The sequence below is a fragment of the Aethalodelphis obliquidens genome, unplaced genomic scaffold, assembly GCF_003676395.1.
Source record: "Aethalodelphis obliquidens isolate GAN/ISIS:26980383/991018 unplaced genomic scaffold, ASM367639v1 scaffold89, whole genome shotgun sequence".
In the NCBI taxonomy this organism is placed as follows: Eukaryota; Metazoa; Chordata; class Mammalia; order Artiodactyla; family Delphinidae; genus Aethalodelphis; species Aethalodelphis obliquidens.
Window position 1 is genome coordinate 2,817,518 of NW_020838033.1, and position 27,531 is coordinate 2,845,048.

Sequence of the window (27,531 nt, forward strand, 5' to 3'; positions counted from 1 at the left end):
GGCAAGGTCCCTTTGGATTTCTCTCCTAAGCTTCTTACTAACAGGCTCTGAGGCCAAAGCCCTGCTCCAGGGGTTGGAGAGTTGAGTGGAGGAATTCACTTGCTGGTAAGGAAGGCACTGCTGTTCATTTGAGTCTCTGGGCAGAGTATGCCTGCTTTGATCTGGGCAAAACTGGCTTAGGGGAGAACACAGCAGGAACGCCTGCACCAGGCCCTGCCCTCTGGAGTAGCCCCCCAGGTGCTCTGGGGGCTTGTGCCAATGCCAGGAGGTCCTTGTGGCTGAAGCCCTTTTCGGGCTGTGGCCTAGATCTGTCAAGGTCAGGAGGACAAGGTCCTGCCCTGGTCCCAGTGCGGACAGCTCCGAGAGACCAGGGCTCCCTCCTCAGGACTCCCCTCTCGGAGCTCTCCGAGGGGAAAGACAAAGGAAGCTGCAGTGCCAAGTTGCAGATTTTGCCTCAGGCAACTAAATTTATTAGCAAGAAAAAATTTTTGTCAGCCCAGCGCTGACCAACAAAGTACATTGTTAATAAAGGATAACAAATCTGTCACTTAATTCAAAAACATACCTCAAGCAGTTACAACTAAAAATAAAGTTGGATTTTTGTTTAATTTAAAAGCCTCAAAAATAACAAGCAATATGTTTTTAAACATGTAGTAGACACAATTGTCTATTATACAATATACACTGTACACAAGTAGGGCTTGGGCTGGTTGGGGTGGGTGAGATGAGGGGGAGGGATGAGGTTCAGGATGGGAAGGTGTTTTACCTGAATCCAGATTCGAGTTGAAATGCTGTGTCGTTTAGAAAAGTGAATTACTAGAGTGAGAAAAAAATTCATATGCTCATCATTGCCCCCCAAAAACCCTAAACTAAAAGCAGGCATGGGGGAGGTGAGTAACAAGAACAGGAAGAAGGGAGCAATTAAATAAAACTTCTTTAAAGCACACACAATACACAGTGTTCATCATCGGAAGTAGAGTATAAGGCAACGTTCCCCATAGAAAAAGAGGGGAATCAGGGAGTCCGTGGGTAGCTTTACTTTTTAAATAGAAAGTTGGAATGTGCTGGAGGAGAGCTGGGGTGGGGCAGGGGAATGTGGAGTGGAGGCGGCCTCTGGAGCCTCTCCGGAGGTGGAGCTGGATGCCAGTGGTGCCCTGCGTGCAGGGCCCCGGGGCACCCGCAGTGGCTGAGGGGGCCAGGGAGGTGCAGGAGAGGGAGGGGCATGGCACGATGCGACTCCGGCAGTGTTTGGGGGAGGGGGGGCTCACTTTGCTCCTCGATGGAGTGAAATTCACGTTTTTCCTTTGGAAATAAGGGTTCCCACTCGTCCTGGTTTAGAACGTCTCATTGGGCACGGCCACTGTCCACGGTCTGGGCAGGCCGGGAGCTTGTGGTGAGAGGGGAGGGCCAGGGAGGAGCCAAGGGGCTTCAGAAGGAGGTGAGTATGGGGGCGGTAGAGTCCCTTCCTGTGGGGACAGTCGCAGAACAGGAGGGACGGGAGAGGGCGGGCCCAGGGCAGCCGTGGGCCTTCTTTCCTCCAGGGGCCCAGGCAGGACACAGGCAGGGGTCTGCAATCTGCGAGGCCTCCCGCCTCAGTTGGCCTTACAAGTTCTTCGTGACCAGGTGGGTCTTGTAATGCTTGGTGAGGTGGTCACTCCTCATGAAGCGCTTCTGACACTGGGCACACTCGAAGCGTTTGTCCCCTGGGAAGAGGAGATGCCCGTCACTCACAGTGCCATGCCCCGGAAAAGGAGGCACACACGTGAGGTGTGAGGGCACCTGTGAAGCCGTGTCACCGGCCTACCTGCTGCTCACACAGTGCTCCCCGTGATCCCCTGATGGGAACCTTTGTCAGTCCTCATCCCCTCCCCGCCATCACCCTCCAGTCTACTTTGTTTCCATTCCTTGTGCTGTGCCAAACGCTATACTTGTGCACCTGCACCCAGGATGCTTCCCGTGTAGCCTGTCACCTACTTTCTTCTGATCTTCGTCCCTCTGACTAAACCCGGCTCAAAGTCCGCCCCCTCACAGGGAAACCCCACTCCCCTCTGACCTGCCAGACTGAGCCGCACACCCGGGCTGGCTCTGCTGCTGTTCTATTTACTCTGCAGCCTGCAGAGGGTGGGCGTGACCTGCCCCGCCACGCTGGCCAGGAGCCAGAGCTCTGGGCCTCGTGTCCCCAGGCCCAGGACAGGCATCTGCTCACTGGGGGCATCTGCCGGAGCGGCAGTTCTCAAAGCATGTGCTGTGCACCACCGGAGACACCCAGGGCAATCTCGGGTGGCAGGTGCATGAACGATTTTCTACTTCATAGTTTTGTATTTGTTTGCCAGCACATTAAAACACTTAGCTATCAACCCAAGCCAGTGATGTGAAAAATAATACTGCACTGGACATAAAAGAGTAAAAATAGTGAGAAAAATAGTAAGTAAAAATAGTGAAGTGATTTAAGGAAAATCATTCGGTAAATAACAGTAGGAAAGGCAATGTGGGATAGTGACTAAGAGCGTGAACTTGGGAGCCAGAGGGCCTGGGTTGAACCAGCTCCACTAGTCACTGGCTGTGTGACCCAGCCCCCGCTCCATGCCTCAGTAAAATGGGCACAATCAAAGTGCCGTCCCCATGGAGTCGTTATGAGGATGACATTAGTTAACGGGTAGAATGTGTAGTACAGTGCCTGCACAAGATGCCACTGACCGTTAAACACATCTGCAGCTTATGGCAGAAGCCATCAAGGCTGTGCCACGCAACTGACCTCACTTTGGGAAACACTGCAATAAAGGAATGGCTTGCGAGACTTTCCGGGTAGTCCTGCACCCCGAGGAGACAGTCTGTAGCCCTCGCTCAGTGCCGCAGTTCCTTGGCCAGGCCAGGAGTCTCCATGTCGCTGAGGACAATGGAGTGGGGGTGGGGAGAGAGGCAGGGAGCTGAAGTGTGGAGTGGGGGGGCGGGGGGCTGGAGGGCACCGCAGGGGAGGGAGCAGACCTGTGTGGGTGCGGGCGTGCCGCTGGAGCTCGTCACTCCGTGTGAACCTCTTCCCACAGAAGAACCAGTTGCAGACAAAGGGCCGCTCGCCAGTGTGCAAGCGCACGTGAGCCCGCAGCAGGGACGTCTTACGGAAAGTCTTGCCGCAGTCAGGGATGTGGCACACGTGCTTCTTCTTGCCCTGCTCTCCAGACCTGGGAATTGGGTTGAGGGTGGGGTGGAGGGAATGGGAAGCAGAGACAGCGGGGAGGTAGAGAGATGGGGGCGGGACAGGATGGAGAGAGGATGTGGGGTCAGGTCGGAGAGCATGGAGCCGCTACCTGGTCCCCTCTCTGTCTGTGTCCCAGGGAGGGCTTGGGGAACAGGACACACGCCAGGCTGGCCACCTGGCCCGTCTCCTCAAATCACCTCTTGTCCCCATCCTTGCAGTTGGGACACGTGCAGGCCATGCGGCGCCGCTTCTCCCCAGGCTGGGCCTCTCCAGCCAGGGCTTGTTCCATCTGCAGCTGGATCTGGGTGGGGCTCAGCCCACTGATGGTCAGGTTATTCCCAGAAACATTCTGCACTGTCAGCTGCTGCTGCCCTGTGGGGAGGAGTGGAGCAGAGTTCAGGGTGAGGAAGCCCAAAGGGGCAGAAGAGGGAGCCTGACCCCCTTCTTCCTTCCAGCACATAGTAAGGTTGACAGTCATAGCAGCTAGTATTTTTGAGAGCCTGCTATGTGCCAGATACCATTTTAGAGATCTTAAATGTATTAATACACTTAAGTTTCATAACCCCATGAAATAGGTGCTATCATCCCCCTTTTAAAGGTGAAGAAACTGAGGCTCAAGACCACACATGTAGAACTTGTAGAATCTGGATGGGAACCCAGTCAACTTCAGAGTCAATGCCCAGAACCACTATACTACATAGGCCAAATTCACTTCCAGACGTTGCCCACATGGGTCTTGGAGTGTTTTTCCAGAATCTCCTCCAACCTTAGGCCCTTGTGAGACACCAACTCTGCTCCCAGGGAAGTCTCCAGGGATTTTTGTTAACAGAGGGAGAGTCCGTTCTACAGGCTTTGGAACAAGTCAAGCCCTCTAGGACTTGCATAAAGCCATCAAAGCAGGGGGAGTGCCTGTGGGTGGGCTTCTCCCAGGCCACTAAACCAAATGCATAAAGTGCTGGAAATTCATTCAAGGAGGAAGGGAGGAGATTCAGAGAGCTCCCACTACCTTGAAAATTGCCCTTCACCCAGCTAAAGAATGCAACGAACCATTTGTGCTAGGTACCTACAATGTTCCTTTGATTATGTGCAAGGCTGCTTTCATACCGTAAATATCACCAAATGTTACCACTGAACTGAGAAGTGCAGCACAAGCCAGTCCAAAGGCTCCCTCCTTTCCTTCCAACCTTAACTCAAGGCTGCCCATGCCTGGGGCCAGGGGCCTTCCCTCACCGCCAGTATTGGTGATGGTGACAGGCACACCCTGGACCTGGACACCGTTGATGTTGATGGTCTGCATGGCCTGGGCTGCCGCTGCCAGCTGGGCTGCGTTCAGGCTGATGATGCTCCCGGCAGGGGCGATCTTTGGCAGGGGACGCTCTTTCCGGAGAATCGCAGCCGAGTGCTTTTTGCTGGTCCCGCTCAGATGAGCAGCACGGGATGGAGGGCTGCTACAAGTGGTGGTGGAGGTGGTCGCAGCTGTTGCTGGGGGGCCATCCTGGACAAGGACCGTCTGTACCTCACCAGAAGGTGTACGGATGTAGACCTGGGAGGGGCCAGAGAGAAAAAGTCAATGCCCCCTGAGAGCCCTGGCTCCTGCCCCCACCCTTTTTTTGCATTAAAGAATGTTTATATCATCCATTCCCTGGTATAACACTCTTGTCGTGTCCCCTGCATTGGCAGGTGGACTCCCACCCACTGCGCCACCAGGGAAGCCCTCCTGCCCCCTTTCAATGCAGCATCATCTCCCTGCCCAAGGGAGAAGTGGGTGCCTTTCTGTCCACCTAAGTCTTCTCCAACTAGCCCAGGCCTACGTTCACCCACTGTTGATGTTCAACAAAAAGGGCTGATGGCATCCCTGTACTAAGCTGACAAATGCCGACTGTTGATTTGAAACAAAACATTTAATTTACTTAGCATGGAAAAATATAATGCCAAATCTCCGAATTGAAGAACGAGATGGCAGGTAAATGATGACCCCACAAAAGATGCGCTGTGAGTGCTCATCAAAGAAATGAAAACAGCCTTTAGGAGGCACAATTAGTGGAGAGACTACTGTCTTTCTCCAATTTATACTAACAAAGATGGAACAATAAAACATAATGCTCACTGTTGCTGAGACAGTAGGGAAATAGGCACATGTTCTTACGTCAAGGGGTGTGAAGTGGTCTAGGCTTGCTGGAGGGAAATCTGGGAATATGTGTCCAAAGCCTTTAAAAATATGCATATTAGAGCCTGAGAACGAGAATGAACCGTGTGGTACTGGATGGGGATTAGAGGTATTGATGGAAACTCTTAGGTTTCAATATAAATAGAAAAATATAAATATAAGTGTATGTATATATGTGTGTGCATTTCTGTATCTATCTTGGTGTTACAGATATATGTATAGGTATATTTATATATACTTCTTAACTGTGTCCACTGAGAAAGGCTGAAAGCAGCAAAACTCCAGGAGCAATGAGCTCACCTAGCACCCATCTCTTAGCTTCTAAATCCCATGTTCCACTAAAAGAAACCAGGGCTCCTTGAGAAATAGCTGATTCGAGGACTCTGGTCAGCGGAAGTACAAGAAGACCTTGGAACACCTCTTATACCAGAAAGTAAGGAAATGCTCAAAGAATGGTGGTGACATGTGAAAAGAACACAAGAGCCAGCTTGGAGGGGCTCCCACTGGCTAAACATAGGATAATTTGAACATCAAAATAACAATACTAATGGATTATAACTCAGTGAATAAAACAGGAACCTATGAATCCATACTGACATAAATAAACAAATGGAGAAGAAAATGATAGAATTTAAAAAACTGTTATCACATCCTCCAATAAAAGGAACTAGGATTCCTAGGACAAATGGTTGATCCCAGGACTGGGGCTGGGAAAATACAAGGAATGAAGTACTGACACTTGCTACAGCATGGATGAACTCAGAAAACGGTGTACTAAGTGAAAGAAGCTAGCTGCAAAAGATCACCTATGGTAAGATTCCATTTACATGAAATGTCCAGAATAGGCAAATCTATAGAGATAGAAAATGGATTAGGGCTTCCCTAGTGGCGCACTGGTTAAGAATCTGCCTGCTAGTGCAGGAGACACGGGTTTGAGCCCTGGTCCAGGAAGATCCCACATGCCGTGGAGCAACTAAGCCCATGTGCCACCACTGCTGAGCCTGCGCTTTAGAGCGCCACAGCTACGGAGCCCATGTGCCTAGAGCCCATGCTCTGCAACAAGAGAAGCCGTCGCAATGAGAAGCCTGCGCACCGCAATGAAGAGTAGCCCCCGCTCGCTGCAACTAGAGAAAGCCCACGTGCAGCAATGAAGACCCAACACAGCCAAAAATAAAAATAAATAAATAAATTTATTTTAAAAAGAAAAGAAAAGAAAAGAAAATGGATTAGTGGTTGCCAGGGCTTGGGGCAAGGGGGAAATGAGGAGTGACCACTAAAGGGGTCTTTCTGAGGTGATGAAAATGTTCTAAAACTAGATAGTGGTGATGGCTGCATAACTCCATGAGTATACTAAAACCCACCCACTGCGTTGTACACTTTAAAAGGGTAAATTTCACAGTATGCGAATACCTCAATAAAGCTGAAAAGGGGACTTCCCTGGTGACACAGTGGTTAAGAATGCGCCTGCCAAGGCAGGGGACACGGGTTAGACCCCTGGTCCAGGAAGATCCCACAAACCGTGGAGCAACTAAACCTGTGTGCCACAACTACTGAGCCCGCGTGCCACAACTACTGAAGCCCACACACCTAGAGCCCATGCTCCAAAACAAGAGAAGCCACCGCAATGAGAAGCACGTGCGCTGCAACGAAGAGTAGCCCCTGCTCTCATCAACTAGAGAAAACCCGTGTGCAGCAACGAAGACCCAATGCAGCCAAAAATAAATAAATAAAATTTAAATAAATTTATTTTTAAAAAAAGCTGATAAGAAAAAAAAAAGACTGGGAGTATGTCACACAGATGCAAGAGCCAACCAGAAAAAGCTCCAAATGGCCAGAGTTGAAACAATGTGAGCAACAAAATAAATAACGCAGTATTGAATTGTACTCCAAAGTATAAAATAAATATACATGAGTCTCTACTGACATAAATACATGATCGAATAAAAAAATAAATGGTGGGACCTCCCTGGTGGCGCAGTGGTTAAGAATCCGCCTGCCAAGGCAGGGGACACGGGTTCAAGCCCTGGTCTGGGAAGATCCCACGTGCCATGGAGCAACTAAGCCCGTGCGCCACAACTCCTGAGCCTGCGCTCTAGAGCCCACGAGCCACAACTACTGAGCCCACATGCTGCAACTACTAAAGCCCGCATGCCTAGAGCCCGTGCTCTGCAACGAGAAGCCCGCATACCGCAATGAAGAGTAGCCCCTGCTCGCCGCAACCAGAGAAAGCCTGTGCACAGCAACGAAGACCCAACACAGCCAAAAATAAATAAATAAATAAATTTATATAAATAAATGAATAAATGGAAAAGAGACAAATCTTCCTTATAGAAGAATTCCAAATAATATTATATAGATACCTTCCCTTCCAGGATGTAGAGCTTAATTCTCACCCCCACTCCCACCCCTGACAATGGGAGACTTAGCAACTTACTTCCAAAGAATTGAGAAAGGGAAAAGTAGCAGCTTTGATGAATGAAGAAACCTGGCAGACACCACCTTAACCAAGTGACAATGGTTAACATCAGGGATGTTACATCATCAGAGATGTTGTATGGACATCATGTACCCCACATATAATGTGATGAAAAGAGGCGTTTCACCTCCGTGGTATTCTTTCCAAAAACCTATAATCCAGCCTGGGGGATATTCTATAGGATACCTGACCAATGTGCCTCTAGTCTGTCAAGATCATGGAAAACAAAGACTAAGAAGCTATCCAACCAGAGGGGCCTGGGGAGACATGCCCACAGTGCAATGTGGTATTTGGACGGGATCCTGGAGCAGAAAGAGGACATAACTGATTAATTGATTGGATGGTGACATCCAATCAAGTCTGGAGTTTAGTGAACAGTAACATGCTAATGTCAGTTTCTTAGTTTTGACACGTGTACCCTGGTATGTAAGATGTTTAACAAGGTGGTGGTGGGGGACCAGGTGAGAGGTATAAGACACTCTGTACTACCTTTGCAACCTTTCTGTAAATGTAACTTTTTTGGCCGCACAGCAAGGCATGTTGGATCTTAGTTCACTAACCAGGGATCAAAACCAGGCCCCCTGTGGTGCAAGCGCAGCGTCTTAACCACTGGACCGCCAGGGAAGTCCCATGATAAGAGATTTTTTAAAATTAACTTTTTATTTTAGAATAAGTTACAGGAATTCCCTGGTGGTCCAGTGGTTAAGACTCTGTGCTTCCACTGCAAGGGGCTGGGGTTCAATCCCTGGTCGGGGAACTAAGATCCAACATGCCTTGCAGTCTGGCCAAAAAAAAAAAATCTCTAACACAGTGAAAGCTACTAAAATAAGCAGGCAAAAGTCTGATAAGGAATGAGATATTTACACAGAAAGTATCTCCTTACAAAATACTAATCCATTACAAAGAGAAAAAAAGTAACTTTAAGGTTCAGAAACCCGCTAAATATCACTTTAATCATCACCAGTACTGAGACAGATCGAAACCATGCACCTCCTTTTGGGATGCAGTGAGAACACAGCATCACTTCTTTGATATTTCTGCAAAAAAAAGTGTACAACTTGCATCTATCCATGAGGGAACATCACACAAACCTAAACTGAGGAACACTCTACAAAGTAACTGTCCTTTTAAAGTGTCATGGTCATGAACATCAAGTAAAGACTGAGGAACTATTCCAGGTCAAAACAGACTAAGACAACATGACAATTAAATGGAATGTGTGATACTGGATGAGATCCTTTTGCCACAAAGGAATCATTGCGGCAAGTGATGAGCAACCTGAATGGGGTCTCTGAATTAGACGTCAGTGTGTTTCCTTGCTAACTGCCCATGTCTGAAGGTTGTGCTGTTGTCCTCCTTGCGCATAAGAATTACACACTTTCTATAAAACATTTGGAAGTAACAGAGGCATGGTGGCAACTTACACTCAAATGATACAGGGGGAAAAGTCACTTGTTTAAAAAAAAATTCTACTGTGATTTTGATTGGGGTTATTTTTGATCCTTGGGTTATTTAGGACTGTGGTTCTCAGTTAAAAGCAAACAAACAAACCTCATGTTATCTCTTAATAAATACACATCTCATCCTCAATTTTCTGGTATGTGCCCCTTTTGCAAATCATTGCTATTTTCTGCATATCTGAAGTTTCTGTTACTAGAACATTTTCTTTCCCACAATGTAGAGCAGAGGTCAACACACTTTATCTGTAAAGGGCAGAGAGTAAATATTTTAGGCTATGCAGGTCATGAGGTCTCTGCTTTGTGGTGCAAAAGCCGCACAAATGGGCATGCCTGTGTTCCAATTACACTTTATTTACAAAAACAGATAGATGGGCCAGATTTGACCTCAGGGCTGAGGATTGCCAATTTCTCTGATACAGGGTATAATACATTTTTTAAAACGTGCATATCCTTTGACCCACTTTTAGGAATTTATTTAGCGATAAGATTAGAAACAGCCTAAATCTACCATTGGGTAACAGAAAGCACCTCCAGACACCAGAAAACTATGTCATCATCACAAAGTAATGCAGTAGCTAAATCCTTCTGCATACGTATGCCTTTTTCCTTAGGAAGACCTAGTTTTAAGCCCTGCCTCCATCAGTCTCCAGACACAGGACCTCAGGGAAGGGAGGGGAGGCACTGCAGAGAGGAGTTAGCGGGTATCCCTCAGTTCTTCACCTTTAAGGTAGGTCTGATAAGGGAGCCTCACACGTGTTGTAACAAATTACACGATTCATAGAAAACCCCTTGGCAGTATGCAATATGCCAGAAAAGAGGAGGCACTTGAGGGCAGGCCTCAGATTTCCTGTGCATCCGTTACGTCCGCAGCTCAAACTTAAGGGCACTTCTCCACCTGGGAGACTACACAACTCCCTACTTCCGTCACTCACTCTGACGCCTCGGTTCTCTCTACAGACAGCTGGATTGTAAATTCCTCCATGGCAGGAGCTGGTTTTTATATTTTAAAAAATCCTTGTACAATTTTAAGTGTAGCCCCTGCCATACACAAGAGCCAGGGTGGGCCAGGGTGGAGTAAGGACAAAAGCGTAGGTCAGAAATCTAGTTGAATCCTGGCTCTTTTGTCATTTGGGCTCCATGAGAGCTGGATACTGGGTAACTTCTCTGAGTTCCAGGTTCTCCATCTTCAACATGGGCCTAATCTCTGGCATTTACTAGGCTTACACAAAGCATAAAACCTGCCCTGCACAGCCAAATAAATTTTAGTATTACAGCACCTTAATGAACGCCAAAAATAAGCTCCTGTTCAAGTTAGCATCCCAGAAGAATCTATCCTAAATGTCCCTGCTATGAAGCTAGGGTGCTTCTTCCTAGTTTTTTTTTTTTTGTCATTAACAATGATCAGCATTTTTCTCATTGGTTTTCTTACTTTACATCAAATTCTATGGTTCTGACTAGAATTTTTTCATTCTTGCTATCATTCGGAGTATGTAATTCTAGAATAAAAAAATAAACTTTATTATTAAAAAGTATGTATCTGCCTGCTACTCATCCCCCTGCCAAAAGACTCTCATAAAGTTTCCAAAATATAGGTACATAGGCATGTCGCATCTGATTTCTAAAGATAAGCAGTACGTGGCCCTGTGAACTGGCAGAAATGGTCACTTATTACCCACCCCAAACAGTACTGACTCCCAACACTCAGGTCAGATCAGGAGATGCATCAGCATCATCTAGGAAAGCAAGCCAATGGGGGTGGAGCATCAGCCGTTTAGAGCTGAGGAGGAGAGGGAGGCGCGTGCAGAGGGTGTGCGTGGTACCTGAGTAGGCGACGGCTCAGCAGCCTGGATCTGAAAGTTCTGGGAGGGCTTCTGGGGGACGGTGGGGAGTGTGGCGGATGCCGCCTGCACCACCCGCAGGGCCTGCTGGGGGATCTGCACTACCTGCTGCTGCTCGGCCTTGGGGGGCACCACCTGGACCTGCTGGACCACAGCGGGCTGGCCCCCACCAGGGCTCTGAACGATGAGCAGGTTGTTTCCTGCCTGGATGATGTTGTCCGCCGTGGTCTCGATCAGCACCGTCTCCACCTGTTCGGTCACGGCCACGGGGGGCTGGGAGGCAGGAAGACTCTTCTTCCTGGCTTTCTTGTTAGTCTTAGACAACGGGGCCGGGGGGCTCTCCGTGAGGAGCTGAGCGGGGGCCCCGGTGTCGCTGGTGTTCACGAGGTTGTTGACAGGCAGAGTAAGTGTCACATTGCCCCCTCCACCTGTCAGCTTCACCACATTGGCCGCGCTCTGCACCGGAGTGGTGGTCGTACTCGACTTCTGGACAGGGGCCGGCTTGATGGGGACAGGCTTGTGACTGGATGGTGAGGGGGTGATGATGGCTTGGTTGGTGCCAGGGATGATCTGGATCTGGTTGGTGAGATTGGGCTGTACCTGGATGGTCTGAGAATTGCTTGCCTGAATCTGAGGGACCGTCTGGTACTGGATACTGGCATTCGATCGGGTCCCTTTGTTGATCATGGTTGGGTTCTGGATAGCGAACACCAGCTGCCCACCAGGATAGGACGCGCTCAGCTGTGACCCCTGAATCTGAAGTATGTTTCCTTTGGAGGACAAGATTCCAAAGCTATTCTTGCCGGGACTGAGAGGGAGAGGGGCAGGTTTGATAGGGACGAGTTTCCGAGGTGCGGGTTGCGGGGGAGCAGGAGGCGTCACTGCAGCTTCAACAGCTGGAGGGCCAATTTTGCTACATGTTGCAGCAAGCAGGGCTAAGGGAGATGGCTGCGAGTCCTGCAAGACACCACGTGGAGAAAAGGAGTGAGACAGGAGGCCTGCTGCCCAGCCGCCCCACCCTTTAAGATCCTCTCCTTTTCGCAGGCTCCCCCCCACCGGCGGGCAGGGAGCCAGCATCCTCTCCGGACAGTGGCCCATCTCCCCTTCCCCACTGGTTTCTCCATTGAGAAATTAAGGGAGAAAGGGTGAGAAATGTCTTTCTCAGGAAGGAACTCCCCAGAAGCACCCCTTGACAGGGTGAACTAACAGCATGGGCTGACCGCTTACTCCCTACTGGTCTATTAGTGTCTAATGAGGACACGGAATCACCCTCAGCTTATAGATGGAGCTCCGTTAGCGCACCTTACTGAGTCATCAAGTGAGGAAGGACTGAGGAAGGGAGGGAGGGAAAAAGAAAGGGAGGGGGACAGGAGGAATAAACCCTTTGGAAGAGTGTTTTCCAGTGCTTGGGACATGACTTTTTTGATCAAGGAGGGCTGTTCTTTTGAAGCTACAAGGAAAGAGCCTCCAGGGTGCGGGGACACAGTCTCTGTTTTCCTTTTATGGCCAGTGGGGTCTGGAGGAAAGGACTTGAGTTTCATCCTGCTTTTCCCCTTGACTCAACTGTGGCACCTTAGATGAGTGGCCCTAGTTTCTTAGTTCAGAAAAAGTGGAAAACTGAACCCTTTCTGGTCTCATTGCCTCGGGGAGTTATAGTTAGCCAGGGCAGAGCTCAGATGCGGTCTCATGTCAGCTTCAGTGAGTCCTTCCAGGCTGATGCAGCCCCCAACCCTCAGAGCCCACTGCTCACTCGCCTGGGTGGTGGAGGCGGCAGGCTGCAGGTAGTCACTGGGACTGACAGCGGCAGTGGCAGCCATGCTGGTCTGTGGATCTGTTGGAAGAAAAGAGATAGAGTAATACCCGTGATGCCCGAAAAGAACCCAAGTCCCCTTGCCTCAGATTTTCTTTTTGCCTCTATTTGGGCTGCCTCCCCATGAGAGGTTAATGACCTTTCCCCACACTTCCCCACTCAAGGTTAGCAGCCCTACAACTCTTTCAGTAGATGACCTTCTCCCTTTCTCAGACTCAACCATCTGAGGCTGTGAGGATAGCGGGTCCTGCCTCTATCGGACCGTCTCCTCCAACCATCATAAAGTCTAGGATAACGTGAAGATACCGAGATTATAATAACACTGGCTTCAGTAACTACGCTGTGCCACCTAATGGAGCCCTCTCTGCCGGGTACTGCTGACTCTCCCCAGCTAGACTGGAACCCCTATACGGTGGGCAGGGGAAGCCCCCAGCTAATCCTGTGGCTCTGACCCAGGCTTCCTGCTCACTCCTCCCGTAGCCAGATGCCAAGCCAGCCTGGGAAAGAAGCATCTCCGGGCCAGGATGCCTGTCGAGGAGGACACACCCACTCCATGCAAAAGTGTTGAGCGCTTTGTGCTCAGCTTTCGCCACACAAGCACAACGGCCCAGGTATAGATTATAGATAGCACACAGGGAATTACTTTAAATGAATTTACAGTTTTACATAGGACAACAGGCATGGCCCCATAGGTATCACCGAGATTAGGAGAGCTAATAAATGAATATAATGAGAATGAAAATATAATAAATCCTATTTTTCCTTAAATGTGTATATATTTCTACATATGAATATAGCAGGAAAAAGTCTAAAAACAAAAAGGGGCTAAAATGTTAAAAGCCATTATCTCCTGGTGGTAGGTTTTTTCTTCACTTAAAGAATTTTTCCCTCTGTTTTTCTGTATTTTCTCATTTTCCCCACAACGAATACACTCTACTATACTTGTTTTAAATAAAGGAAAATAAAGAACATTGAGGAAGTAATGAAAGGAATCTCTACTCTGAACTTAAGTCTGATCTAAGAGAAATACAAATAAAATGGAAATCAGGAGAATTTGGGGGGAAAGGATCTAAGCCATCTTATAATTTATAAATCACTAAGGAAAAGAACACCAGGCAGACAGCCGGACTTGTATCTTAGACCTTTGGAAAGTAGGTTTCAGGAGGTACCGAAACAAGAAGGGTATTACTCAGAGACTGGAAGAGGCAGAACGACTCAGGCATAGAGCCCCTGCTGGGCTTCCAGATGGCAGGAAGAAGACAGAGGTCAGGAAGAAGGCGGAACCACTCACGTTTCAGCTGCCTCTGGCTTCTCTCTTTGGGCGAGTGACTCTTAAATGGGAAAGGTAAAGAAAAGGTAAAGCGGGAACTGCAGCCCAGGACAGGTAAGTACAGTAGGCTCATCAAAGCCTTAAATGGTTTCCAGGCCCTAAGGCCACATGAACTGCACTCCAGAGTAGGGAGACACTTTGCAGGCACACCTGCAAGCTGTTTGAGGAGCCAGAGGAGAGCTCTGGGCAAAATCGTACATGTGGATCCTGAAATATTATAGACACTGATCCTTAGCAAAATCCTAGAACAAATGACTGAACAGCAACTACAATTACTGAGGTAAGGAAGCAGTGATCACAAAGAATAAGCTGGGGTTGCCAAAAACAAGTCATGCTGAACAAACATGTTTCTTTTTTGGGGGTTTTGGTTGGCTACATCAAGAGAATGGTATACACTGTGTACTTTATAACAACAAGGCATCTGACTGAAATGTTCATAGTATTCTTAGGAACGAGAAGGAAAAGAACTGCAGGCAGGATGATAGTCTGGTTTGGGGGCTAAGCTGAACGTGCCTCCACCTAAGTGCTGAGACCCAGGCCATCCTGAGCAGTTTGCTGCTATGGTGTCAACCAGGGTCTCAAACTACGGGTGCACGCCAGGACCAGGATATGCAGGCTTCTCCTCGGAGGTTCGTGCTTTCTCTAACAGAATGTTTTATTCTTGTGTTTTCACCGTGATGATCATCTTTTAAAAATGAACATGTACTACAGATTGCTGGGTGACTGCTGCTTAACCAAGATTTGCACATTTCTGGGCCTGTGTGTGTGTTTACAACTGTACTGGTACCAAGTGGCACCACTCTAACTACATGGGCTAATTAAGACAACTCAATTCTGCACATGTAATTCATGATACATCTGTGCAAAGTGAGGAATGACAGCTCTTCAGAAGCCTGGAAAGACCATGCTGCTGGGCACTAGACACTGCAGGGTGGGCATGCGGAACTCAAGGAGCCCGGATGTCAAGTCTGTGCTGCGCTTACGCTGACAGCAGCAATTTGGGCTCAGTCAACTGTTTTCCTCCCAAAATGATGTTGTTGATTTGAGTTTTATTGGCTTTTCTGTAGTTACTTAATTAAATTTTAGAGGAACTAGATCTATGAGTTGATAAACAGATTTATGTGCATACATAATTAAGGCTGCAGCCTTATAATGAAAACAATCTAAGTTGACTGAAAAACATTTTCCCTTTAGAGCAGTGTTCAAACTATTTAGACCATGAACCACAGTCATAAAAACAATTTACATCAAGACCCAGTGTACGCATATGCACCCCCACACACACGTCCCTGTCCTGTGCTGATGTAATAAGAATTTCCTGAAACAAAATTTGCCCTTGCTACATGTCATGGGCTTTGGTATTTTTCTACTCTATTTCATTTTTTAAAATGCCAGTTGTGACTCACTAAATTGGTTTTGTGCCCTACAGGCTGGAAAACACGGCTTCAAAGCAGTCTCTCCACCACCCAAGTTTGGGAAACCATGCAAAAGACCTAGAAGGCAAATTAACTTTATGGATGTCACAAAACTGAGGACTGTGAACACAATGGGTGTCTGTATTAGGGTTCAAAGAGATCTTAAAAAACTGGTATGTGCAGTGCTTTACAGCATGAGGCTCCAGACCGAAATGAGAATGCAGACTGTGGGATCGCTGGGGCATTCCTCTCCCAGCCTCAGTGCACCGTCTGTAAAACAGAGGTAATGTCACCCTTACAGGATTCTAGGAGGCGTCAGTAATATGAAAAACACTGAGCACACAGGGGGTTATCAATAAATGGTGGTTTAAACTTTGAAGCTGAGTAAACACTGCACTTGGGTTAAGCAAAAAAAAAGAAAAAAAATCATGCATATAGGAGAGGAAGATAGAGCTTAATAGCGGTTCTCATGAGAAAAAGCCCCAGTGGTTTTGACTCAAAGTTAAATGGGAAGCAGTTAGAATCTAGATGTGGTGGCCGAAAAAGCTCCTGCAATCTTGGACTGAATTTCCAAAAGTTCAATCATAGAAGAAAATAATAGTCCTCATCTGCTCTGCACTCGGGCCCCATCTGGAGTGTCAGGTTCCGTCCTGAGGGACATTTTGAAAGGGGGATTTTCAAATGGAGCTCGTTCAGAGGAGGGCAGCCATGGTGGTGACCAGGACACCAGAGGAGCGATACCCACCAGGGTGTTTATTCCATACATACGTTCAATGGGTAGACTTTGGGGTGGAAATTTCGGTTTATTAGAGGGGACAACTTTCAAAAGATGGAATCAGTTGCCTCCTGAGGTAATGTTCTCCCTTCTCTGAAATCATTTAGCCAGAGACAGGATGTGTGTCTCTGTCAGAGATGGGATGTCTAGATGGGGTGGGAACTTGGACTAAATGATCTTGTTTGAGAATTTAAACTTGTTTATAATCCTCCAACCGTGTTGCCGATAAAAACACAAGATGAGTTAGCTGCCGGCAGGGCTGGGAAGGGAAGGCAGGGCCTCTCCCAAGAGGTTCCCCTGGGCTTAGGTTCACTTAGCTAAAAATGGTGAATGACTCTCCCTCAGACATCCCCTGTTATGAAACTGAAGGACACTAGAACAGGACAGAGCGCAAACAAAATGAAAACTGGCCCAGTGCTTATTCACCTCCCTTTCCCATCTCCCTCTCTCGCCCTGCAGTCATTATCACCCTGGACTCAAACTGTCTGGAGACTGGGCTGGGCTAAGAGGCTCTTCAGTTAATAAGTTACAGCAGGGACTTCCCTGGTGCCACAGTGGTTAAGAATCCACCTGCCAATGCAGGGGACACGGGTTCGAGCCCTGGCCTGGGAAGATCCCACATGCCTCGGAGCAACTAAGCCCGTGCACCACAACTACTGAGCCTGTGCTCTAGAGCCTGCGAGCCACAACTACTGAGCCCACGTGCTGGAACTACTGAAGCCCGCGTGCCGAGAGCCCGTGCTCCGCAACAAGAGAAGCCATGACAATGAGAAGTCTGCACACCGCAACGAGGAATAGCCCCCACTCACCGCAACTAGAGAAAGCCCATGCAAAGCAATGAAGACCCAACGCAGCCAAAAATCAATCAATCAATAAATAAAATTAAAAAAATAAATAAACTTTGTAAAAAAAAAAAGTTACAGCAGAGTCTTGACGCCCTTGCAGACTGTGGGCACTCCACCCACACCATCTTGGTTGGTTTCATTTGCCTTCCCCGCTGGCCCCTGAAATACTCCAGATCTCAAACCAGTGGTTTTAAGTATCTCTCCTAGAGCCACTCAGAGTTTTGTGGCCCCTGGGCTGTGGACCTGGGCGACTAATCTCCCTGCCACTGCAGAATTATATCCTGGGATTACCCATGAAAGGGAAAAGCAGCATTTCCAATTGGTGTTTGGAAATGAACAGTGGTTAAGAAGTAGCATAGATGCCTAACTGCAGGACTATATTCAAAGGTACTTTAGAACCTCGTTAATTTGGAGCCTTATATTTAAAATGTATAATTTGGACATAAATTGGGCTTAGCTTTTCCTTCATACTATTCAAAGCGAGGCTAAATAGTGTATGAAGCCTGCAAAGGGACTCTAAGGCATAGTTAGGGAACTGTTTTATACCACTGCCACTGTTTCAATGGTACCATTTGCTTTTAACAGCAGTTTATATCTGCTCACTGAAACCTACATTTAGCAAGGTTGGTGAGTGGGGTTATTGCATATTCTTGGAAGAAAAGGCTGCATTTCCTTCAGAGTGCTATCATTCAGACTTTCATTAATTTGGGTTGGCTAAAACCTTCTCAACAGTCCTCTGGCTCGTGAAGTTTTACAGTGATTTACTACACAAGCAATAGTTAGCTCTCTTAGGCTGCAAGGAAAATTTCCAAGGCTATCAAACACGGCTTCCAGACAGGGGTTGGGGGGTGTCCAGTGCCTGACAGGACCACACCTGACTTTCCTTTTCCCCATGCTGGAAGCCAATTTAATTCCAAAACCAGGGGAAAAGCATCCCCTGAGTGTCCCGGCTTTTGAGGTACATACAGATCGTTCATCTCCACCTCCGTCCCTCCAGCTACAGCTTCCTCCCTTCTCGGCCAAACTTAGTGGAAAAGCTGCCAGCACTTTGCTACCCCCTCGTCTCTCACTTGGACTTTCACCCCAGCTCTCTACTGACACTGCACTTGCCCAGGTCACGAGGGACCTCCTCATTGTTAAATCCAACTGACCCCCTTCAGCAGTTTCTGACCCGTTGACGATTCCCTCCTCTTTGAAATCCTCATGGACTTTCTCCTACCTCTCCGGCCAACTCTTCCCTTTGTGGGCTCCTCTTCCTTTTGCCACCCCTGCAATATGGATGTTCCTCAACATCATCTTTCTCACCCAACACCCATTCCATGAGTGACTGCCCACTCACATGGCTTCAGGTACCTTCCACAGGCTGATGACTCCCAGGTCTATGAACTGCCTACATCTGCCCTCTGAGTGGCGGACCAGTACATCCAGCCCTCTGTGGGCCTTCCACTTGGGCTGGCCACAGAACTTCCAACACTGAGCTGTCACCTTTGCCCATTCTCTCCCCAGCTTTCTCACCCCCAGCCACCACGGGCCTCCTTCCAGATCCTTGAAGAGCCTCCATCTCTGCCGCTGCCCTTTCCTTGCTTAGAGCTCTCTTCTCTCTTCACTAGCTAATACCCACCTACTCACCCTTCAGGTCTCAGGCAGGTTTTTTTTTCCCCCCAAGAGCCCACTATGTAATGTAACAGGTATGTCATTTCCTCAGAGAGGCCTTCCAGGACCCCTGAGATGAGGTTAACTCCTCTGGTAACTCACCACCCGTTAAATAATCATGGGCTTAATGTCTCTCTTCCACACTCATGGAAGGGTGGCCCAGGTCTGTCTTCACCGCTGAACTGCTACATCAAACCTAACACAGCACAGCGACACTTCAGTTCCTGCAGGCTGAATGAATGATGAATATTTTTGGTTAAACCAGCCTCTCAATCACAAGGAAACCTGAACGCCATCCTCATCACCGTTCAGTCTTCAAGTCCTCCTGGGTCTACCTCCTAAATACAAACCTCTCTCCATCTGCATTATGCTGGCGTTAACCACCTTCGGCCCAAAGTCTTCAAAATGGCCTCCCAGCCTCTGGCCTAGCCACCTCTAATCCAGCCTCCACCAACTGGTCTGAAGACTCTTTTAAAATGTAAATCCCACACAGTTACTCCCCAGATTAAATCCTTCAATAGCTTCCAAAGGATTTTAAGATAACCTTATAAAGGCCCAAACAAGCCACCCCCTCCCTCCCTGCACCTCCCCCTCTCCCACTTTATCTCTTGCCCTTCCAACCCTCCGGACAAACACTTCAGTTTTCTCCATTTCTGGAACTACAACGTGTCCTCTCACTCGGAGCCTAAGCACACTTGCTCCCATTTGTCTGGCCACCTCCGGTCCCTCTTCAGGGCTCATTTATAACTCTCCTGACATCTTCCCTCCTGCTCCCCAAGTCTGGGGCAAGTGCCCCTGCTCTGTGCCAGTGTATATGCCCCACGGCACCCCTCACAGAACTCCCCCCACCCCCCATGACGGAGCAGGGAGTGCAGCTCTGTTCTAGGGCTCTCTCCATAGGCTGACTCAGGGAGCAAGCACTACGTAACAGGAAGAGGCCTCACGTGGGACCCCGGAGCCCTGGCCATCAGACTAGGGGCTGTTCCACTGGTCTTTCACTTGAAAATACTACTCTTGAGACAGGGGCTGAGAGAGAAGGGATCCAAAGAAATACCACAACAGCAGGCTCTGGGAAAGAACTTGGCTCAAACTCCACAGCCAGGCCTGGGGGTACTAGGTTTTTATTGCCTCGTGGGGTCCCACCACCCTGGCTATGGCCATCTTGGCTGTCTGCTATGGTATTTCCCCTGGAGGAATTTCATTCTGTGTAGACAGTTCTCCTGTTGGCTATTTTGGTCAGCTCAGTTGGGCCTGAAGCCAACAAAACCGTTCCTAAGCCCAGTCTTTTCCAGTTGCCTAGCCTGGAAGAATTCAGAGCTGGTGAGGGAAAAGCAAGCCACAGCTGGTTTTAGAGAACAAAGTTGGACCTCAAAGGGAGCTGAGAAATGGGCTTAGAGAATCAGCTTAGCTGGAGAAAGGATCAAGAAAGACTCCAAATTGCTCTAAGCATTTCTGAGAAGCAAATCTCCAACAACTATACTAACCATATAAAGAGCTCCTAACAGTAAAAGGAATTTCATGGACTTTTCATGAAATGAGAACAGTTCTGGGTGTGGCTAATGCCACAGGCTAAAGAATGGAGATCTTGTCTCCACCCAGTTATTGAGCCATCCTGTCTTCCCTGTTCCCAACTTTGACCCCCAGCCTCAGCCCTGATGTGAGTCCACAATTTCATCAAGAAGTTAAAATTCCCTTTATAAGCCAAGATCCATTATTGCTCTCCTTTTCAAGCAAAACTCCTTGCAAGGGTCACCCATACTTGCTGTCCCTCATTTCTCTCCTGCTAGTCTTTCTTGAACCTGTTCCAGCTAGCTTGCCCCCTCCCATCCACACGACAAACACTGCTCCCACGACCAGTGACCTCCACGTTGCCAAGTCCGATGGTTAATTCTTAGACCTCAGCTGGTGTTGATCTGACAGCTGGCCCCTCTTATCTTGAAACACTTTCTTCACTTGGCTTGTAGGGTGGCCTCCTATCTCTCCAGCTGCTTCTTCTAAGACTCCTTTGCTGGGTCCTTGTCTCAAACTCTAAATGGTCGGGCTGCTCCAGGGCTCAGTCTTGGGGCCTATTTTTCTTCTGTCTACACCTGTTTGCTGGGGGATTTCATCTAGTCTCAGAGCTTTAGAAACCAATAATATATACAGGTTCTATATAATGACGACTCCCAAACTTATATCTTCAGACTTGTATATCTTACTGCCTACTGACATCTCCACTTGGAGGTACTAATAAGCAACTCAAATCTACCTAGCCCGAAACAGAGCTCCTGTTATCTCCCTAATTCTGTGCCTTCTTTTGACTTCCCCACGGCAGTGAATAGAACTCCATCCTTTCAGCTGTTCAGCCCTAAAACCTTGGGAGTCATCCTCGACCCTTCTTTTTTCCACTCTACACTTGTCAGTAAACACTTTCGGCTCTACCTTCAAAATATGTTCACAATCTGATTGCTTTCACAACCACTTCTTGTTAACAACCAGGTTCACGTCCCCATCACCTCTCACTTGGATAAGTGCGAAAGCCTCCTAGCTGGGCTTCTGACCTTGTCCCTGCTGGTTTATTCTCAACACGCATCCAGAGATCCATCAGACTTAAATGAAATCATGTTACTCCTCTGCTCAGAGCCCCCAGTACACTCCGTCTCCCAGTCAAAGTCCACACCATGACACATAAGGGGCCCATGTGACCTCTCTGACTTCTCCCCGTCACTCTCCCTCATTCACCGCTTCAGCCACGCTGGTCTCCCTGCTGTTCCTGAACATGCCAGGTATGGCCCCTCTTCAGGGACTTTGTACTTGCTGTTCTCTCTGCTTGAGTTCTCACCACCCCCTCCCCAGACTGAGCCTGGCTCAATCCCTCCTTTCCTTCGGGGTTTTACTCAGACTACCCTCCCGGACCACCCTATGTAAACCGCTCCTCTCACTTCTCCCGTCCTCTATTTGGTTTTTCCCCTTAGCACTTCTCATTGTCTAGTATCTACTAGTTAGCCTTACTGTCTCCCACTAAGATGTAAGCTTCCTAAAGGCAGGGACTTCTCTCTGCCTTACTTAGTGATGCACCCCCCCCCCCCCCCCCCCCCCCCCCCCCCCCCCCCAAGTGCCCCACCTATGCTTGTTGAGTGCATAAATGAATGAATCCTGGAGGCTGCAGAGCGGGAGAGCCTGAGTAGAATTTAAGAACCAAAGGAGAAAACCTGCAGACTTGCATATCCTGGCACTAGGCTGGGATCCACTCACCAGGTCAACTCTGCCGATCCAGTCCCAGAAGGAACTCAACCTTGCTAGTCACCTCACACGGGGACAAGAGCCTATGCGTGGACCAGCACGGTCCTGTCTTTCTCCTGGACAGAACTCTCAAAGCACATACCTCATCACCACACACCGGGCACCACATCTCAATGCTTCTTTCAATTAACAAGTACTGGGAAGAAGTTCTTTTCCGAGTGAGTTAAGACAACGTGCGTACCTGCTGTCTGAATACCTCTTATGTGTCTCCACCCTGAATCTCTCTCCTGAAAACGTGACCGTGTCGTTGCTAGTTTGCATCCTATCAGACTGGAAGGGACCCTGGAGAAGTGAGTGGGGACACGGGGCAGCCAGCAGGGGATGGTGAGAACTCATCACTGACAGAAGCAGTCCCAGGAAATGGTACAAAAATACTGGGCCTCAGAACTCTGTCGAAAACAGGAGAAAAAAAAACCAAGACATACTTTTCCCCCCTAAACAATATCATTAGGTACAAACACGTGCTCTCTGCTTTATTTGTGAGTCACTTCACACATTCAACCGGGGCTACGATCGGTTCTGAAATGAGTAGTGACTTCATTTCCCCGGGACAAGAGGGCTGGCTCACCATTTACTTTTTTGATGGCTGGGAAATGTTTTGGTCTGTTCTGAGGCTAGTCTGAGAAGACTCCCAGTTAGACACTGGCCAGGGGCAGAAATATTCCACATCCAATCACGTGGCCCTGCCTGCTGTCTCTTACTGCCTATTTACACCCTCTGAAAGGCAGCTTTGTGATTCCACCAAGTCCCCTAGGAGAGGTAACAAACACCCCAAAGAGGAAGCTCTGGAGAGAGGACATTTGAGAGTGTGGAGGCCAGTGCCTGCTGGTTCCTGCGCCATTTTCACTGCATGGCTGAGACAAAGAGACCACCTAACAGCCTAAATCACGGCACGGGGACAAACACTTCTCAGTGTGGTGGCGCTTCTGGCTAGGGACAGCATGCAGTTCCGATGTTGAAACAAACTATAGCTCGGGGAAATGGCCAAAGGAAGGATTCAAACAGCTGGGTCTGCAAGCACGTTCTTCCTGTGACACAAACAGCCCTGACATCTCAACACTGCTCGGAGCTGCTCACAGAGGGTAAACTGAGAAGCAGCAAAACAGGGCACTTAGCTCTTTATACTCCTCTGCTCCTGAGTGGAGCTCATCTCCCAAGAGCATGCCAGCTTGAAGCCCATCCTGATGAGAAGCAATCCCGTATGCTAGTGGCGGCCTCAGAGCATCGGCAAAGAGCGCGACCTAGACGTGCAGTGAAGTGGTAGCGTCCCTCAGGCTGCCAGTGCTGACTCTGCTTGCTCCTGGGCTCTCTTCTCAGCCTCGAGTGAGGCAGTAGAAAAATCAGTTTTCCATTCTGGAATCCTGTCAACTGGAACAAATCAACCAGTACTACCTGGGAACATCTCCACAAGGGCAGTCTCTAACCTCCTTCCTACTCAAGCAGACAGTGCCCTTGAGTTAGGAATGCCCCACGTTTTTACCCACTTCATTCATCTTTCCACCCAGCTCCAACAGATAACTGACAGCAAAGTGATACCTCCCCACCCTGAGGTCTCCTAAGAGAATGCTGCTAGCCAAAAACAGATCTGATAACCGAGGAAGTAGTTCTTCAGAGAGAAAGAGACTTTCAACTATGTTCAGAAATATAAAGATCTAAGTGCTGGGCGCTATGAAGGAAGAAATAAAGAGAAAGCTTCTTTCCCTTCCTTCAGCAGAAGGAAGTCACAAGAGGAGTTGCACGTGGATCCAAACAAAAGCAAAGCAAAAGCATCAACAAGTGTATCCACAACGGTGTCCACTTCTCAGCCCATCTTGGCTTCCAGCCCACCATGAAGCCAAGTGTCCTGGCTTAGAGCTTGCTGGGAAGACGTTCACAAACCCAGTTAAGCTGCTCACAGGGACACTCCAGATGTATCACCCAATACACTCACAAGAAAATACTGGAGTTTCTCCAAATAGATTTTGCTCTAAGTCTGCAGCCCACGAGGTTTCAGACCGGACAATGTAATCATTTAAACTCAGAAGTGTTCACATCTCTACATTTTCTGATACTCTACACACCCAGTGTTTCTCTGCATCTTTCATTCTGTGGCTGTTGTTCCATCTCCTCCAAAATAATTCCTAAGTTTTTCAATCTTTGGAAGTAAGGCTTCCAATTTGCGTGTCTACAGAGAAGGGGTAAAGGTAAGTCTTAGAAGAACATGCTACATTTCCATCATATAGATGGGAGTGGGCAAGGTCTAGAAGACTGCTAAACCCAAGCCAATACCAGGGTCTACTGGTTAGCTGCAACAAGCTTAAATGTTTTCAAAAAGGCCCTGGTTGGGCAATACTTGCATAAAGCAAGCTTGGGAATGATCACATACCTATAGCAAAGAACTGTTTAGGGTACAAGAGACTATGCAACTTCTCTGAAAGGCTGCTATTCATCAACAGAAGAACTAGAAATTTCAAGGCCAAAGATATCAAAATGAACTGTCCTCTCTGCTGTTATGCCATGAGGTTCCTTCCCCCAGGCATTTGCCACAATCTTCTTAAAGCTTCTTCTCTCCTCTGACAAGCCTCCAGAGGCCCAAACTTAATAGAATCTGAGAGAAAAGAGCCTGCCGGTCTATGTGCTGTCAACAGTGAGGCCAAACTCTTCCTCCTTCCTCCTGGAGTCAGTTCTCCCTGCTGAGCAGTCAGGTGACGCTCCAATTATGAACTAACTCTACTTGGGTCTCCTTGGCAAAGAGACTGTGTCTTTAGCAGCCTAGCTCAGGGGGCTCGTAATTATGTCAGACCAGCTTATTTTTTTTTCTTCTCTTTTTTTTTTTTTGTTGTCATTGCTGCTTTTTTTTTTTTTAGTATGCGGGCCTCTCACTGTTGTGGCCTCTCCCATTGCGGAGCACAGGCTCCGGACGCACAGGCTTAGCAGCCATGGCTCACAGGCCCAGCCGCTCCGCGGTATGTGGGATCTTCCCAGACCGGGGCACGAACCCGTGTCCCCTGCATCGGCAGGCAGACTCTCAACCACTGCGCCACCAGGGAAGCCCTGTTGTTGCTGCTTTTAAACAAAGAGGTTACGCCTCTGTACAACCAAGTGGAAGAACCAGAATTAGAAAACTTACCAATCGCCCCAGCCAATGAGAATCCATTTCCAACAGGTATTAATGCCTGTTAGAAGCCACTGGAACAATGACATCATCAGCCCAATTGATAGGTTGTCTGACAGATTCGCCCCCTTCATCGCACACAAGAATTTAAAACAAAACAAGACACTGCAGTTATATTCATTATTGCAGACACCAGGTTTGTGTTATCAAATCAAAATTACTCCTGTGGTGTGGACTCCACCACCATTCCCTGCAAAGCCTAACTGTGAGCTGGCCAACACCCTAAACTTTCTAGCCCAAAAACTCTTATCCAAAATACCAACTCAACATTTAGCCCTCCACTGTGATACTTAGTGCCTTCTCTGGTACAGCATGCAAGTTTTAGACAGTGCATGCCAGTGTACCTTGCAACAATCATCACCCTTCTATCTGCAACGAAACCCATGTCATGGGGGACCATGGGCCAACTGTTTAAAGCAGAACTCCCTCCCTCCCTTTTTCTAAGAAAACAAATAAGTGAGCAAGAAGTAGCCTCAGAAGAAACAAACTGCGGGAGAATGTGCACTGAGAAAAGCCGGACTGAGTCCCTCTGGATCAAGTTAATTAAGAAACAATTAGACATGACAGTATATTGGAATCAAAACCAAGGAATGAAGTGAGGACGAGTTTCTCAATTGCCCAGAGGAGAAGACGCAGTTCCTTTTCATCTAAAATTAGAAAGCCACCAGGAACATAAGCCAAGAAGCATGGGTAGGAGGCTGAGAACCGTAATGGGGACGAAGGTGGGGTGGAGGAAGAAAGTAAGTATCCATTTTGTTTTATTTCTTCTATCATTCCTTAGGTTTGCTCCTGGCCTTTGGGATTCAGCAGTCCCCTCCCTCCCCCGCCTGGGATGTCTGGTAACAGGCTGGGAACTCTGTCAACAAGTTCTTAAACGTTTCACAATTCTGCAAAGAGCTGGCAGATAATCTAGTTGGAGGTTCAAGGATGCAAGTGAAAATATTAAAAGGAGGTTTCTGCCTACTCCGCAGTCTCAGGCGAGAGGTCATCTGCCTAGGGAGTGCCCTCGTGTCCTGACACCATCTCTCGACTGGGATACATCGCTAACTAGGTTGGCTTCCACACCCAGCAGTGCCCATGTGGTTGGTGCCGTCGGAATTTCAAGCATTCCCCCGCCCCTCTCTGCACACGGGAGAACCTTGAATTGCGGATGGGCACCTAGAGTTAGAGTGCAAGAGGGTCCCCGAACACAGAACAAGCGCACAGGACGTCGACCGCCTCCTCAGAGCAGACCGAGGCAACGTCCCCGGGCCTGGTAGCGCTGACGCGTGTCGGCCACCGGGCGGAGGGGGTGCCAGGCCCGCCCCGGGTGCCCGATCCTCTCGCCAGCCCCCGGAAGCGCCGCCCTCCAGCCCAGCGGGCTCGGAGGGGGCGGGGAGTCGAACGCCCCCTTCCGGGTGCCTCCGCCTGGCTGGCCAGCCCCGCTCCTCCTCCGGGCGGGAATCCTCCCTCCCCGCCCCTCCCGGAGCCGGGCCCCGGCGCCAGGCCCGGCCCCAGGGGGGAACCCCCAGCCCCGGCTCCTCCTCCCTGCGGCTTCTGCCCGTCTTCCCGACTCTTGAGAGCCGGGAAGACCCCGCCGGCAGCGGCCAGGACCCACCGCTCATTACGACATCTTCCTCCCTGGCCTCCGCCGCCTCCGCCGCCACCGAGAGCCTGACACCGCCCGCTTAGCACCCGCCAATCCCGGAGCCCGCCACCGCCCGAGCGACGGCAGCGTTCACCAATAAGAGTTCGGTACATTGGGGACCGACAGCACCACCAACCAATCAAAGAGAGGCACCTAGAGCGACGTTGGTTTGGCCAATAGAACTGTGAAATGTCACTGATGGACGGTAGAGCGCGCCAACCGGAAGCCTACTGAAGAGTGAACGACATGTTCGCCAGCCAACTGGCGGGAGGCAAAGTCCCGCCTACAAGGTAGTTGATGGACAGCAACAGGAAGCTGGATGGGGCGGGGCTTAGCTGAGGAGTGGTTTTGTATTGGTCGTGGTTGACCTTCCACCCACCTCTAACCCAGAAGATGAGTGATAGATCTGCCCTAAAGCCAATCAGAAGTCATCAGGGTGAGGCCGAAAAATGCCCCATAAATAGCATCTACTTTGCGCTTCAATCCAGTGTAGCCCTGGTGTG

The 27,531-nt window shown here is 48.9% G+C and overlaps 1 protein-coding gene across 4 annotated transcripts; it reads right to left on the minus strand.

Moving 5' to 3' along the window:
* Positions 1 to 440: 440 nt before the first annotated feature.
* On the minus strand, positions 441 to 27,531 carry SP2 (Sp2 transcription factor). 4 transcript variants are annotated; one of them, XM_027094301.1, is made up of 8 exons: positions 26,999 to 27,016; positions 25,357 to 25,469; positions 12,892 to 12,968; positions 11,120 to 12,094; positions 4,427 to 4,739; positions 3,394 to 3,568; positions 2,986 to 3,179; positions 441 to 1,703 (listed from the first exon to the last, which is right to left on the minus strand). In XM_027094301.1, exons 3-8 carry the CDS (start codon positions 12,952 to 12,954, stop codon positions 1,603 to 1,605), a joined length of 1,821 nt encoding a protein of 606 aa, XP_026950102.1. In that variant the 5' UTR covers positions 12,955 to 12,968; positions 25,357 to 25,469; positions 26,999 to 27,016; the 3' UTR covers positions 441 to 1,602. The 4 variants fall into 4 exon arrangements, with proteins under 4 accessions (XP_026950102.1, XP_026950100.1, XP_026950103.1 ...); XM_027094299.1 differs by lacking the exon at positions 25,357 to 25,469 and having other exon boundaries at positions 26,999 to 27,531; XM_027094302.1 differs by lacking the exon at positions 25,357 to 25,469 and having other exon boundaries at positions 11,243 to 12,094; positions 26,999 to 27,103.